Source organism: Typopeltis vanoorti, chromosome 2 (genome assembly GCF_054136105.1).
Source record: "Typopeltis vanoorti isolate ZY-2024b chromosome 2, IOZ_Tvanoo_1.0, whole genome shotgun sequence".
NCBI classification, from domain to species: Eukaryota; Metazoa; Arthropoda; class Arachnida; order Uropygi; family Thelyphonidae; genus Typopeltis; species Typopeltis vanoorti.
The window spans coordinates 18,873,453-18,887,510 of NC_143550.1; the positions used below are offsets into that span (position 1 = coordinate 18,873,453).

Here is a 14,058-nt window from a genome sequence, read left to right on the forward strand (position 1 = left end):
TTAAAATTTTTATTCGGTGTATCCGGCCGTATTTATTTTAATATTGATCATTCTAAGAAGTTTTTGTTTTTATGATAAAAATTTTGTTTCTTAAAGATTAACTTATGAACCGCTCCCTGGCTCCGCGCCCCAATCGTAGCGGCGACCGCATGCTCGCTTCCGTCGGCCCTGAGTATACCCTCCCATGGTACCCATCAAGCAATTTTGGAATTTAAAATACACAGTTATTTTATTTTAAATATACAGTTGAATCCATAACAGAAATTTTTACATCAGTCCTCAAGGACCAAGAATTTAGTAAAGGCATACAGGAACTCCCAACTAAATGGAATAGGAATTCAATTGCTTCATCCTTATCATCATCTTCATTATTATTATTATTATTATTATTATTATTATTATTATTATTATTATTATTATTATACGGGCATCTCCATGGTGTCAGTAGACTCATCACGGGAGACCCAAACTATCAACACAATATCTGTCATACTTCTTGAACTCATTGAAAGATGAAGCACTAACACTCAGAACTGAATCAGGCAATGTATTCCACTCACCAAGCGAAAAATCTAGTCCTCCCACCTTCATATTTTTGGCAGGTGCTATGCATAGTTAATCCACAGAGGATGTAGATGCGGTTCGCTGTAGTTGATGGATTGAGTGGTGGAGACGGAAAGTTGTAGAGTAGGTGCTTTCCCTTCATGTGTCTCTGGACTCCTTGGAGGTGTTACGTAATAATAATAATAATAATAATTAACTTATAATTGGCATTGCATCAAGAACGGAAGCTTCCATTTCTTTCTTCTAATTTATAAAATGTATAAAATGGAGGTATTAGGAATAATAATAATAATATTCATATTTATTAATAGTTTTCTAATAACAATACTCTTCATATAAATCGAATATATCCGATTTGAAATTATGCGCCGTTTACAATTGAATATTTAAGAGGGAGTTGTCGCTAGTCGTATATATTTCGCTCGTTACTTGCTTTGAAAGAATAATAGTGCAGATTATATTGTTTGTTGGATATTTCTGAAAATGAATGCACCCCCAGCATTCGAATCATTTTTGCTTTTTGATGGTGAAAAAAAGTAAGTTTATAGTACTACAGATAACCGTAGAATTTAAAAAATTTTAAAGTGATACCCATTATATTTAATTTTGTTGAAGATTCGTAGTAGAGGTTCGGTGTAGTAGTTGAGACAGTTGTAGGTGTCCTCCCGCGATGAGCCTTCGGACTCCTTGGAGGTGTCACGAATAATAATAATAATAATAACGTTTACAATTACTGTTCTAATGATGTGTTTTCGAACTTTTTGATCGGTAAACCAGATTGATGCAGGTAGAACAAGTAGGAGTGATGAGCTCCTTGACTGCAGATACGGTTCCTTTTCTCGTACTCCTTGGAATTTCTTGGAGGAAGGTCACTCTGTTATTTATTTTGCTTCGTGTGAAACCATTATGTAAAGCTGCAAACCAATAAATATACCTGCATGTGTGCTAACGGTTGGATAATCTTCGCTAGAGACAGTCTCACACCGAAGGATAAATTTTGTTGGCCTGTGTTATGATATCAACAAATGTAAATAGCGATATCACTTCTTGGCTGTTACTACAGCATTGAAGACATAAGTCCTGGTCTGGCTGGAGATTGATTTGCTGGTTGTTGGTCAAATGCCATGTAATTTACAGTATAATGTGGTACGTTTGTGTTTAAATGTACCTAAGAAAATCGAAATTCGTACTTAGGCAAGTTAAAAACTTAATGTGACATAGAGGATCAAGAGCAATCAGTTACTGTGATCCTTAATCCTCTGTACTCTAGATAGAATAAAGAATTACTTAGTTACTTTATGGGAATTGAGAAAATAATATCGAAGCATTTTGTACAGTCATACACTGTCAGAGCTCCGATGATGCACATTTTACAAAGTTATATATAATTGTGCAGAAGTAATCTGGCAAATGAAGTGCATTACTAGATGTCATTGAGATTGGACAGAATTTTTTGTAGTGAGTCATTTAATTCCATGGTAATCTGTTAATGTTAATTCTGTAAGTAGACAGTGGTCTTAGCCCAAACACAGAAATGTTCTGTATGTTTTAAATTTTAAGAGGGTGTAATTGACACTTTCTTGTTGTCTAGCCTATCAAGATGTGTGGCAACAAATCCAGATCTCTTTGCTTTATCTTCAAGTACATCACATCCTTCATAAATATAACTGCTGCCATACGAACCTCTTCTGATCATTTGTCTATTGCCACCTTGAATTTCCTACTCCAGTTTGGTCACTTATCACATTGAAGCTGCTGCTCATTTAGACTTAGCATTCACATTGTGCTGTAATGCATTTTGTTCATCCATCACTCTACAAGTAAAACATCTATTCCTTGTTCCCTTACTTGCTGTGCTTTTATAGGAATGTCTCCAGGAATGTCGTCTGTTCTACCCATTCCTTCCAGTATTTGTGTGTGTAACATAATCTCCTTCCTGTTGGTTTGGTATTTTAAAAAAAAAAAAAAAAAAAAAAAAAAAAAAAAAAAAAAAAAAAAAACCTCGCCAACTTAAGTGTCAAAATTCTGTCATTTTTTTTTCTGCTTGTCCACTGAACTCTACAGTTTACAGTGCCTCAATATTTTCCCATAACCAACATCCTGACTTCTGATAGCCCTAATTAATTATTCCTGGATCTTGTCTATAGTGTCCTGATTGCAATGATCAAGTGATAAAAATTTGCACACAGTAATCCAGGTGAATCTGATCAAAGTTTTGTGCAGTTCTAAAAACCTGGTTAAAACCCATTTTAAAAATCTGTTCTGATAAAATCAACAATTTTGAATACTATTTACCTTTTTAACTTTTATACCACATGCATAAAAACTAGCATTTTTGCTAATGTTGATCAAATCAAGTATTTTAAAAATGGGGAATGAAGTCCATATGTTTTGATTTCCTCAGTGTCTGCTCTCTTAAAATGTTCTATAATTATCAAATTTGATATAATCACTGTTTCAACTGAATCTTTCATTGCTATATGCTCATTTTAACTACTATTTACATTGTATTCATTGCTATCATTTTATCTTGCACTTTTAAGCATCATTAGGTATTGTAAGTGCAGATGTACCTGATATATGGAAGTGGAGTTCCCCCTTCTGGAAACAGGTTTTTTTTTCATCCTACAAAACAAGCAAACTGGCTAGAAGAATGCTTGCAATTACTACACATAATACAAGCCTCTTCTGTCTTAATATGATTCTGTCACTAATGCTGTCTGTTCATTCCCCCTAATTATCCATAGAAACTATTCTTTAATAACCTATTTTATTTCTAACCAGGTCTGATTTACAAGTCCTGAGTTAGTCGATCTTTGTCACAGCCAAGGGGATTTTTCATCCCGTAAACTCAAGAAAATTGACCATAGAACCCACACTATTTCACACATTAAAAAATATTGTGTTAGGTAACATCAGGGGCCATGGCACTTGTTAGCCATATCTTTACTGCATGTCCCTTAAATTAGTGATAGCCTTGGGCCAGCTATCTATGATTGGCTACCACTGGAGATTGAACTGCCCACTCAGTCTCCAAAAGTTAGATAGAGCTAAAATGGCCTCAGCTACTCCTTATAAGTGAATAAAAGGAGTTAGCTGATTTTATGTTTAAACACACCATGTTGAAAGTTTTTTCACTTGGTTATACTATTAAAGATTCCAAGAAATTATATTCTTGGAATTCATCCTTTATCCAATTGTAAGTAAACAAAGTTTGTGCATTAAGTCGCTTCATTACTGAGCTACTTGTACATAGAGGCCAATGGCTTCACACCAATTGTCTTAGGATCCCATAATGCAATGCACATATCCTTACAGACATGTATAATGCTGTGCATTATGAGAAGGGCCACTACTCAAACTGATTTCAACCTTTATTGAGGTCTCATCAGTGGGAGCCAGACCCATAAGTGATACCAAGTTTGTAGTAATGCAGAAGTCATATTTCCATATACAAGTAGCCAAAAGGTGTCACACCTTATTACTAAAATACAAGTAGCCCAGTCATGAAGTGACTTCATTTGCAAACTTTGTTTGCTTACACTTGGATAAAGGATGGAATCAAGAATATAATTTCTTGTCATCTTTAATTTATAATTTCACTGCCATCTTGTTTATCACTAGCTTAGTTTTGCTGTGCTTATTTATGAGCTAACTAAGTGGAGAGTTTGTGATCTCAACAACCTCTATAAGTAGCCTAGTTCTGAAGATACTTAATATGTTGACTTTTTTTTTTTTTTTTTTTTTTTGCTCATGTGTGGGTAAAGGACAAAGTAAACATGAATATAATTTCTTGTTAAATATAGTTTACTTTCCAACTAAGGAAAAACACTTGCTACAATTGTCATACACAGTATTTTAATAATATGGTGATGCACCATTTTTGCTATGTTTATGTGGGAAATATGACTTCAACATTGATACACTCTCAATATCAAGTCTCAGTACCGAATAATTTTCCACACTACTCCTTGAGTAAGCTTGATGGCCACAGGACTTGGTAGTATATCACCATGTGTCTTCGGAGAATGTTCCAGGGAATTACCAACAGCTTGAACTTGCCTCTTTTACATGAGGCTGAGATTGGCCCAAGTTTCAAAGCAGTGGAAAGAGGTAAAATTGTTCAGTTTCATAAATGGGGATGATAAGACTAAGGCTTTCTATTATAGGCCAATCTGTTTGGAGTTGTGGTCAAAGTGTTAGGCTAGTGAGGACTAGGATTCAGAACTGGGTTGACAGCAGCAAAATTTTCTGAGCGACAGTATTGAAGATCATTTTATATGCTGACTTATTATAACAAGTTGACAAATGTATTGTACAAAGGGGGGGAGTGCATACACAGTAGTATATTTAGATTTTACGAAGGCCTTTGAAAGATTGCTACATGACAAGCTGATAATTCATTTGGAATTATCAGTATGGGGTTGGATGGCAAATTTGTGTGTAAGATTGGAGATTGGCTGTCTGATAGGTATTAGCAACTTGTGTATGAGGGAGTAATATCCCAGAAGTGTTGTGCCTTAGAGAGAGATGTTTTGGGACCTTTGATTAATTTGTATTTAAATGACAAGGGCTTGAATGGTGATATATATATATATATATATATATATATATATATATATATATATATATATATATATATATACACATACATACACAGTTGTTTGCAGATGATACAAAGTCTGAGAAGTATGAGGAGTAGAACAAATGTAGCCTTGCAAGAGCTTTAGTGACTAAGCAAGTGTTTGGGAATACCAGTTTGATGTAGCAAAGGGTAAGGTTTTAAAATTTGGAAAACAAAGATGGGATGCAGATAATGTTCCCTCTAATTTTTTTATAGCTGTGCAGACCTGCTACAACTCTGAGCAGAAAATTTTTACATGACTGCATGTCACTTCAAGGTTTTTTTTTAATATACAAACACAGTGTTTTTAAAAGAAAATTTCAGCTGTATGGCAACAGTTCAGTGTGGATGGGAGCATATCAATCACTGAAGCCAGGCACCGTAGAGGGAACATTGCATGTAGAGTATAAGATTGGTGGGGATATCCTAGAGGAAGCGAAGAAGATGAATGATCTGGAGGGTGATGGTGGCTAAGGACCTGAAATTTCATCATAGCAGATTATGGCAATAATGTGGAGAACATTGACATGTAAGAGTAAGGATGTTATGATTCCATTGCACATGGGTTTGATCAGATCACATGCAGATTACTGTGCACAGATTTGGTCACCTCATTTTCAGAAGGATGATGAGTTATTGGAGAGGGTTCAGAAATGATTGACTGTTTCAGATCTGGAATGTTGAGTATGAGGACAGATTGAGAGAATGCAAATTGCAGATCTAGTATGTGGGAGGATGATTGAGAGATATAAGTTGGTAAGGGACGATTACCAGGCTGATGTAGATAAGATTTTTCATGGAATGGCTGAAGAACAAGAGGACCATCCCTGTAAGCTGTATAAAAATGGATGTGAGCAAAGGGATAGGTTAATTCATAGTGTTAATTTATTTTGGCTGTGGTATAGTATAAGACAGATATATGTTGAAATAAGACAGCAAAAAAGAACAACACAACCACTCTGTAATGTCAGCATGTCTTATGTGATTCAGTGAGATGCTCCCATCTGCCTGAATGCACAAAGTAGTAGTGCATTGTATAGCTGTGCATGGGATTTAAAATGCCATATTTATTAATGTTTAATATATATTTATTGCAATTAATGCTTTTTTTTTTGTTGTTGATGCTTGGAAAAAAACATCTTGTAAAGCAGGAACTGCCTGTGCAACCTTAATGCTGTCTTTAAACCTATTACAAAATTAACTTATTTCTCCAAGGATCCCCTGGTCCATCCTGGAATGTACTAAATTTAATGCACTTGTCTTTTCATATGTAGGTGAAACAGGACACACAATTCCAGTCGAGAAAAATAACATAAAATTAATAGAAAATCTGGCCTTTCTGATAATGCACTGGACATTTTCCACTGTATTGATTTGCAGGGCACCTATTCCTTACATCATATCAAAACTAAGCATGAATGCAAATTTAATTTTAATTAAAATACTGATCAACCACCTTAATCTCCACCTTGTGTATTGCTGTAACCTTTGATATGGCACAGTATGACCTTTGCTGTTCTTGCACCAATAAAAAAACCAAACCAAACAACTGTAATCTCAAGAATATGGATGACTCTTATTCAAACCACAACTTCTGTTTCAAGTTCTCCAGTATTCCATTATTCCAGGACTAGTAGTAATTTCAGATATTGTTAAATTCTGCTCTTATTTCACATTGATGTAGTTATCACCTAATTCTGTGTTTTGATTTTTTTTTAATTTTAATTAACTGTTAGTGATTTTTAGTCATAAATAGCAGGACCAGAGATCAGGCTAATAGTGTTAATGATTTAGCAAATTAGTAATACTTTGTCATACTATTTAGACTGTAATGTAGCTTGTCTGTGTTATATAGATGTGTACTGTAGATCAGCGTTTCTCAATCTTTCTAAGGCCAAGGGCCAGTAAAATGCTGAAAACAATTCTACAGGCCACTAAGTTACAGAGGCATAGATGGGGGGTGGGGGGGGTGATCTGACCCACACAGCACTTTTTTGTCATTTAAGAAACCTTGCCTTACCGTATATAATACAGCAACTGAATGATCAAATAGACTTTGACAATGTCATCGATTTTGCCAACAGAAAAGCAAGAAAAAGAACATTTTGAATGTTGGAATTAAAGTTTTACTTCAAAAATGATCATAGCGTTTTTAATTTATTTCCCTATACGTCATTTTGACTTTTCGTAATTTTTTAAAAACCTAAGTAGGAATTACAAACATTTCAGAAAAACTGTGGCATTTATAACATAATAAATCTAAAAGCATGTTTTGAATACATATGGAAACATAATTAATTAAATTGGAAGTAAACGATTAAAAGTGTATCATCATTGAACAAAGTTTTAATTTTTATTAAACAAATAAATAAAATGATCCAATTGTTACTACTTACTTTTAATGACATAGTTGAGCTTCTCGGCCCTTGCAGAGTTGCTGGATATCTGGCTCAATATTGATCAAATTCAGTTGAAGATCAGCACACACACGAAGATGATTTCTGTATTTTGTTTTTATTTGAAGGAGTGATGAAAACCCTTTCTCAAAAAGATAGGTTGTAGAGAACTGCATGACTATTTTCAATGCTTCTTCAGATAATTCTGGAAATTCACTTCTCGCTGAAGGCGAGATCCAAAATTGAGCGAAACCAAGATCGTGGAATTGCATTTTAAGTCCATTGTCACTTGAAAGCTCAATTAACTGTTCTTTTTTTGATAACAAAAGGTCGTTCTCGTGACTGCAAGCCTGAAATGGATCACGAACCCACAGAAATTTCTTATAAAAGTTATTCGGAAAATATGTTTCAAAATTCCGTTTCAGATTTTTGAGGTGGTCACAAACCCTTTCCAGAAACTCAGAATCAACAAAAATATAATTTTCCACTAAAAAGGATTCCAATGTTGGAAAAGGTGCAAATTGTCTGTCTTTTACATAATTAATCCATAAAACCAGTTTTTTCTCTAATGCCTTTATTTTGTCATAGGCATAAGAACAGTTAAAGAATTTCACTGAAGGGAGAGATTTAGTTCTTTTAATTTCGAAAAAATGTCTGAAAGATAGGATAGTGTTGATAACCATGCTTCGTCAACAAGGAGTGATGCAAAATCAGAATTACGTTCATTTACAAATAATAAAACTTCGTGCCTTAATTGAAATAACCTTGTTAGTATTTTGCCCCTGGAAAGCCAGCGAATTTCAGAATGAAGCAAAAGTTGTATATATTCACTGCTCATTTCATCGTAGAGTACTGAAAATAACCTGTTATTTGATGTTCGAGTTTTAATAAAATTAACTATCTTTACAGCGTTATATAGCACAGTTTTAAATTCTGGTGGCATTCCTTTGGAGGCTAACGCTTCCCTATGTATGAAATAATGTACCCAATTCATATCCAGAGCTACTTTCTTGACCATAGAAACAACCCCACTATGCCTGCCTGTAAGGGTGCGAGCTCCATCCGAACAGAAGCCTATACATTTTTCCCACTGGATCCCTTTGTGTATTATGTAATTATTGAGACTGTGAAATATTTCTTCTCCAGTTGTTCGGGATGGCAAAGTTCTACAAAACAGAATATCATCATGAATGTTGTTATCATGTGCGTATCTTATGTAGCATATTAACTGCGCATCACTTGTAACATCAGTAGTCTCTTCTATTTGTAATGCATAATAAGGGCTCTTTCGATTAACTGATATTCTACATCACCTGGCATATTATTAATTCTGCGACCGACAGGGTCATTTGAAAGAGGAATCAAATCGCATCTTTTAGTAACTTGTTGCCAAACATCGTTTTTACCACATCTTTTATAGCTGGAAGTAGTAATTTTCCCCGATAGAATGAGGTTTCCCTGTTTTCACTATGCGCAAACTTAAGAGATAGGATGCTTCCAGTGTCTTGCTATTAATGGAACCCATGACCGAAACTACATCTTTCCTGTGATTTAATGCCCCTAAGCGTCGCTGAAAAAATTCAGTTGGCTTATTTTTCACATCACAATGTTTAGTTTCTAAATGTCATTGGAGATTCACAGGTTTCATGCACTCGTTCGACAACACTTCATAACACAAAACACACATTGAGGTTTCTGTTCACTTTCATCTGCACACCAAGTAAACCCGAATTCCAAATATGAACTGTTATATTTTCTACTGTATTTTTTCTTTGAACTGCTTGTTTCTTCTACTTTAATAGTATCAGATTTATGGAAAGGATTGACTTCAATTGGGTTTATATAGGTCAAATTTATTTGAAACTAAGTAAGAAATACCGACAAGTTTTGCCAACTTAGCTGTTTGTCTTTTTCAGGGTAAAAAATTCTTCCACATACTTATTATCAAAACATCTCGCAGGTCTCCTTAAGGCACATGTCCGTAATTCGGATAACTACATAAGAAATTTGCAATATTTTGTTGAAAAATTGAGGAATATCTCGATCTCTTATACAGACATTCTTGCAAGCCTGGATGTTACATCATTATTTGCAAATGTTCCAGTAGATGAAGTAATCAGCATTTTGAGAAACCTCTTCCCTCAAGACATTACTTCTCTTTTCCATCATTGCTTAAAATCTAATTTTTTCTTATGGAATGAAACAATCTACACAATTAACAGGCCTTGCAATGGGCAGCCCTCTTTCATCCCCTTGTGCGGATCTCTTTATGGAGAAACTTGTAAGTGAAATTTTGTCTCAATTAGACCCTAAACCCATAGTGTGGTGGAGATATGTGGATGATATTTTTATTGTATGGAAAAACACAGAAAAGGATCTTTTTGATTTTCTTACCAAGATCGACTCTTTCCATCACAAAATAAAATTCACCTTAGAACTTGAGAATGACAAAAAAATTACCATTCCTGGACACTTTAGTTAAGAAACAAATGGATGGATGCATCAGCCTTACAGTCTATCACAAACCAACCAACACAGGTCGATACTTGCACTTTGCACCACATTTCCCAAAAACTAAGCATCGTACACATGCAAAAAAATAGGGCCTCTCGCATCACTACAGAGGATGAAGATCTCAAAGATGAACTATCCCTGATATCAAAAAACCTTATAGACAATGATTACCCAAGAAAATTGATTCATAAGATACTTTTTTGTGACCCCCCCCCCAGAACGACAATATGAAGAAATACATTATAATTCCACCATCGCAATTCCTCATACTGGGACAGTTTCCAAAAAGATTGCTATACTCCTCAAGCCACATGGAATACGAGTGACTTTTAAACCTTTAAAGACTATCTGCCAATTCTTAAGATCTTCGAAAGACAGTCGTGCTTTCTTCAAATATGCCGGCATCTATAACATCCCCCTGTTCATGTAGATTAAACTATATTGGTCAGACCTCTAGAAGTTTGGAAATCAGAAAAAAAGAACACATAGGAGACATAAAGAATAACAGAGAAGACAATTTGGGGTTAGCACTTCATTTCTCCAGGACAAACATACCATAGAATGGGACAAAAGCTCCATGCCCTACTTAGAGGAAGATTTCTGCTCCCGTATCATGAAATAAGTCATAACAGTTATCCATTCTAAACACAACCTAAATAGAAACAAAGGATTAATTCTGCCTGATATTTGGAAGACCCTCATAAGATCTTTAAGCATGCCAGAGTTAAATCTTGCTGCTAATTACAGAACGTTCCTGTAACAACAGTTGACATCATACATGCTCCATGTGCGTGATGAATGCGTTCTTCTGTTTTTTATAAAAAATACAATTGTATTCGGTTCTTTCCTTCATGAACAACTTTAGTGTTTAAGTTGTTCTGTATCTATTGAAAGTGTATTTTTCACTTGGTTAGAGTATAATAAATTTAGTTTAATCCTTTATCCAAGTGTGAGCAAACAAAGTTTGTGCCTGAAAGTATCTTCAGGACTGGGGGTAAGGTGGTACAACACCAGGGCAACTCGTTGTAAAGGTGGAGCAAGCTACCAACACTCCTGTCTCAGTATCTCCTATAATGCAAAACACATCTCCTTGCGGATATGTCTAATATTATGCATTAAGGGAAGGGCCACTACCCAGACTAGTTTCGACCTTTATTGAGGTCTCTTCAGTAAATCCAGAGTAATTTATTAAAAAAGGGTGGCACACCATTTGGCAACTCCTATAGGTAGAGATGATCTGCTAATGCTTCTGTCTGGTATCTCAGCTTGGGCCTGGCTCCCACTGAAGAGACCTCAATAAAGGTCGAAACTAGTCTGGGTAGTGGCCCTTCCCTTAATGCATAACATTAGACATATCCGCAAGGAGATGTGTTTTGCATTATGGGAGATCTTGAGATAGGAGTGATGTTAGCTTGCTCCACCTTTGCAATGAGTTGGCCTGGTGTTGTACCACCTTACCCCAGTCCTGAAGATACTTTCAGGCGCAAACTCTGTATCTATTATTTTTTACCCTGAAGAAGCCAAACAACTAAGTTGGCGAAACTTGTTGGTATTTCTTTCTTAGTTTCAAATAAATTTGACCTATATAAACCCAATTGAAATCAATCCTTTCCATAGTTCATTTGGTTGAAAATAACTTTTATCATTATCAGATTTACTCGCTGTTACAACACTTGTATCACACTTAGGGTTAGCATCACCTGTTTCATTTGCCCTTCTTTTCCAAGTCCTAGTTCTAAGCCACTTTTCCATTATTATAAAATGTTTCCGAAAAATATATAAATATATAATACTGGGGTTAACTCAGGACACACTTTATCCAAGTATCACTTAGCACTTTTCCTTGGTTGAAGGAGGGAAACCTTCAATAATAAAAATCAATAAACAACAAGCCATTTTTTGAAATGTGGCACATGTTCACTTTATATCTGACAAAACAGCAAGGGAAGGTGGAAGCAATAATACTATATTATTGTTCACTTCACCCCTCTTTTATTATTGTTATTCTGCTGCTACAAATTTAGCGGCAGATTGAGGAATAATAAAAAGGTGAAGTGAACAACAATATAGTTTTATTGTTTCCGCCTTTGAACATTCTGACGATTTTTTTTTTTAATTCTCCATGTTATTTCAATAATTTTTACTTATTCAATTTTAATTTTTTTGAGATAATTAAAAAATATATTTATTTAATTAGTTTAAGTCTGCCTGCAGACCACCTGTCCCATCGTCCTGGACCACAGGTTGAGAAACACTGCTGTAGATGACCTAAATAATGAAGGCCATGGATGTTTGTGATTGTCTTCAGGTGGGAAATGAGTTTCATTGCCAGTGTGAGACTGCTGCACTGCTAATTGGAGGCCTCAAGTGGCTTAGAAAAGTTCCATGTTTGGTCTGTAGAACAGGGTTTCTAAATCAAGTAAAAAAAAATTTTTTTTTTAATTATAAAAATAAAGAAAAAAATCTTTAGCCCACCCAAAATACTATACTATTGGTTTACGACCTTTCATGGATGGGAATAATAAAAACAGTACCTTTCTCCAAAAACAATTCTTCCACTCCAAATTGTAATGTTTGTTTTTTTGTCAGTGGTTTTCCAATTTTTTTTTTTTTTTTTTTTTTTATTTATTTATTTATTTTTTTTATGTATGGTATTCTTGCTCTCAGTTACTGTTCTCTGGGACCACTTTAACTTCTCTATTATTTAGTAACAGGTCTGTAGTAGTATAAGAAAGTTGGAGTTAGAATATAACCTCTTATGGAAGTTACTTGCTATTTAAAATTTCTTTACTGTTTCTTTACATTAGATCAAATGAAAATGGAGAACTGACATTGATTGGTAGATCTCGCTCGCTAGTAAATTATTCTCAAATATTCCCATATTTTGCTGCTTTTAAGCTACTGTTATTTTTAAAGGCATCTTTTATTAATGCAGTGTTAGTATGCTGCTTGAATTTTCTGAATGCTCTTTAGTTTAAGGTCAGCATATTCTATTTTATTTTTGGTAAATTATTCCTAATCATGACTTAATTCTCATTTTCTTAGGGTTTTTTTAGTGAGAACTTTCTTTCAATATTTATTAATGATTCATATACTTGAACCTTCAATTGCATTTTCATTTAGCTGCAAGACAGGTGTTTCTGTAGATCTTTTGTAGTTCCTTATTGAGACTAGTTTTGTATATGTTAATATTCTGAATTCAATCCCCTCTATTCAAGATAGATTGAGTCTTCTGATTAGGGAGTTTAGGAAATTTTAATGTAGCTAGCTTGCCATTCCTCTGCTGCATGCATCAAGGTAAAGATCTTGCAGGTCTGTAGAACTGCATTCATGGGGCTGGTTCTGAGAGACGAAAAACCTTAGTTTCCGGGATGGGAAAAAACTACCTCCATATGAGACTGGCTAACTCACCATTTGATTGAAAAGACCTGATAAAGGCTCTACACGTCAACCTGGGTTTTTTCAGCTAAAGGGCAAGTCTGTACCAATGTCATATTTTTTCTTAAATGACTTACTTATGTTTTTGGCAGGTTTGAATGGTGTCTAATATGTATTGAAGTTCAAAAAGAGCATTAAATGTTCTCCAAATTATCACCTGTCTTTTTGATATTTTTTCATTCTGAACTAGTATATAATGTATTTCAGCTCTTATTTGGAGAACATTTAATGCTCTTTTTGAAGGAGTATGGACTTGGTTTTCTCTTAAGGAATTTGTACTTCTAGGGATTTACCTGGTGCAAACTGAACTAACATTTCTTCTCTAAGGTTTAGAGTCTGTAACCATATTATCCATTTGATACCTATCAAATGAAAGTAACTTACCTAATAAGCCATTGAAGTCCTACATGAGAGTGATTACTTTCATTTATTGAATTCTATATTGAAATCTCCAACTTCAGTATTACTATGAGAGCTTATTGGTATATAGACCTGGATTATGGTTGTTACTGTACTTTCAAG

The 14,058-nt window shown here is 34.7% G+C and overlaps 1 protein-coding gene across 1 annotated transcript in view; it reads left to right on the forward strand.

Annotated features, from left to right (window-relative positions):
- The first annotated feature begins 979 nt into the window (after positions 1-979).
- The window catches only part of Polr2J (DNA-directed RNA polymerase II subunit RPB11), a 144,795-nt gene continuing 131,716 nt past the window's right edge, over positions 980-14,058 (forward strand). Inside the window, exon 1 of the mRNA XM_090410417.1 lies at positions 980-1,100. Coding sequence (XP_090266543.1) covers positions 1,048-1,100 — 53 coding nt within the window. The 5' untranslated portion in view covers positions 980-1,047. The remainder of the gene's footprint in view (positions 1,101-14,058) is intronic.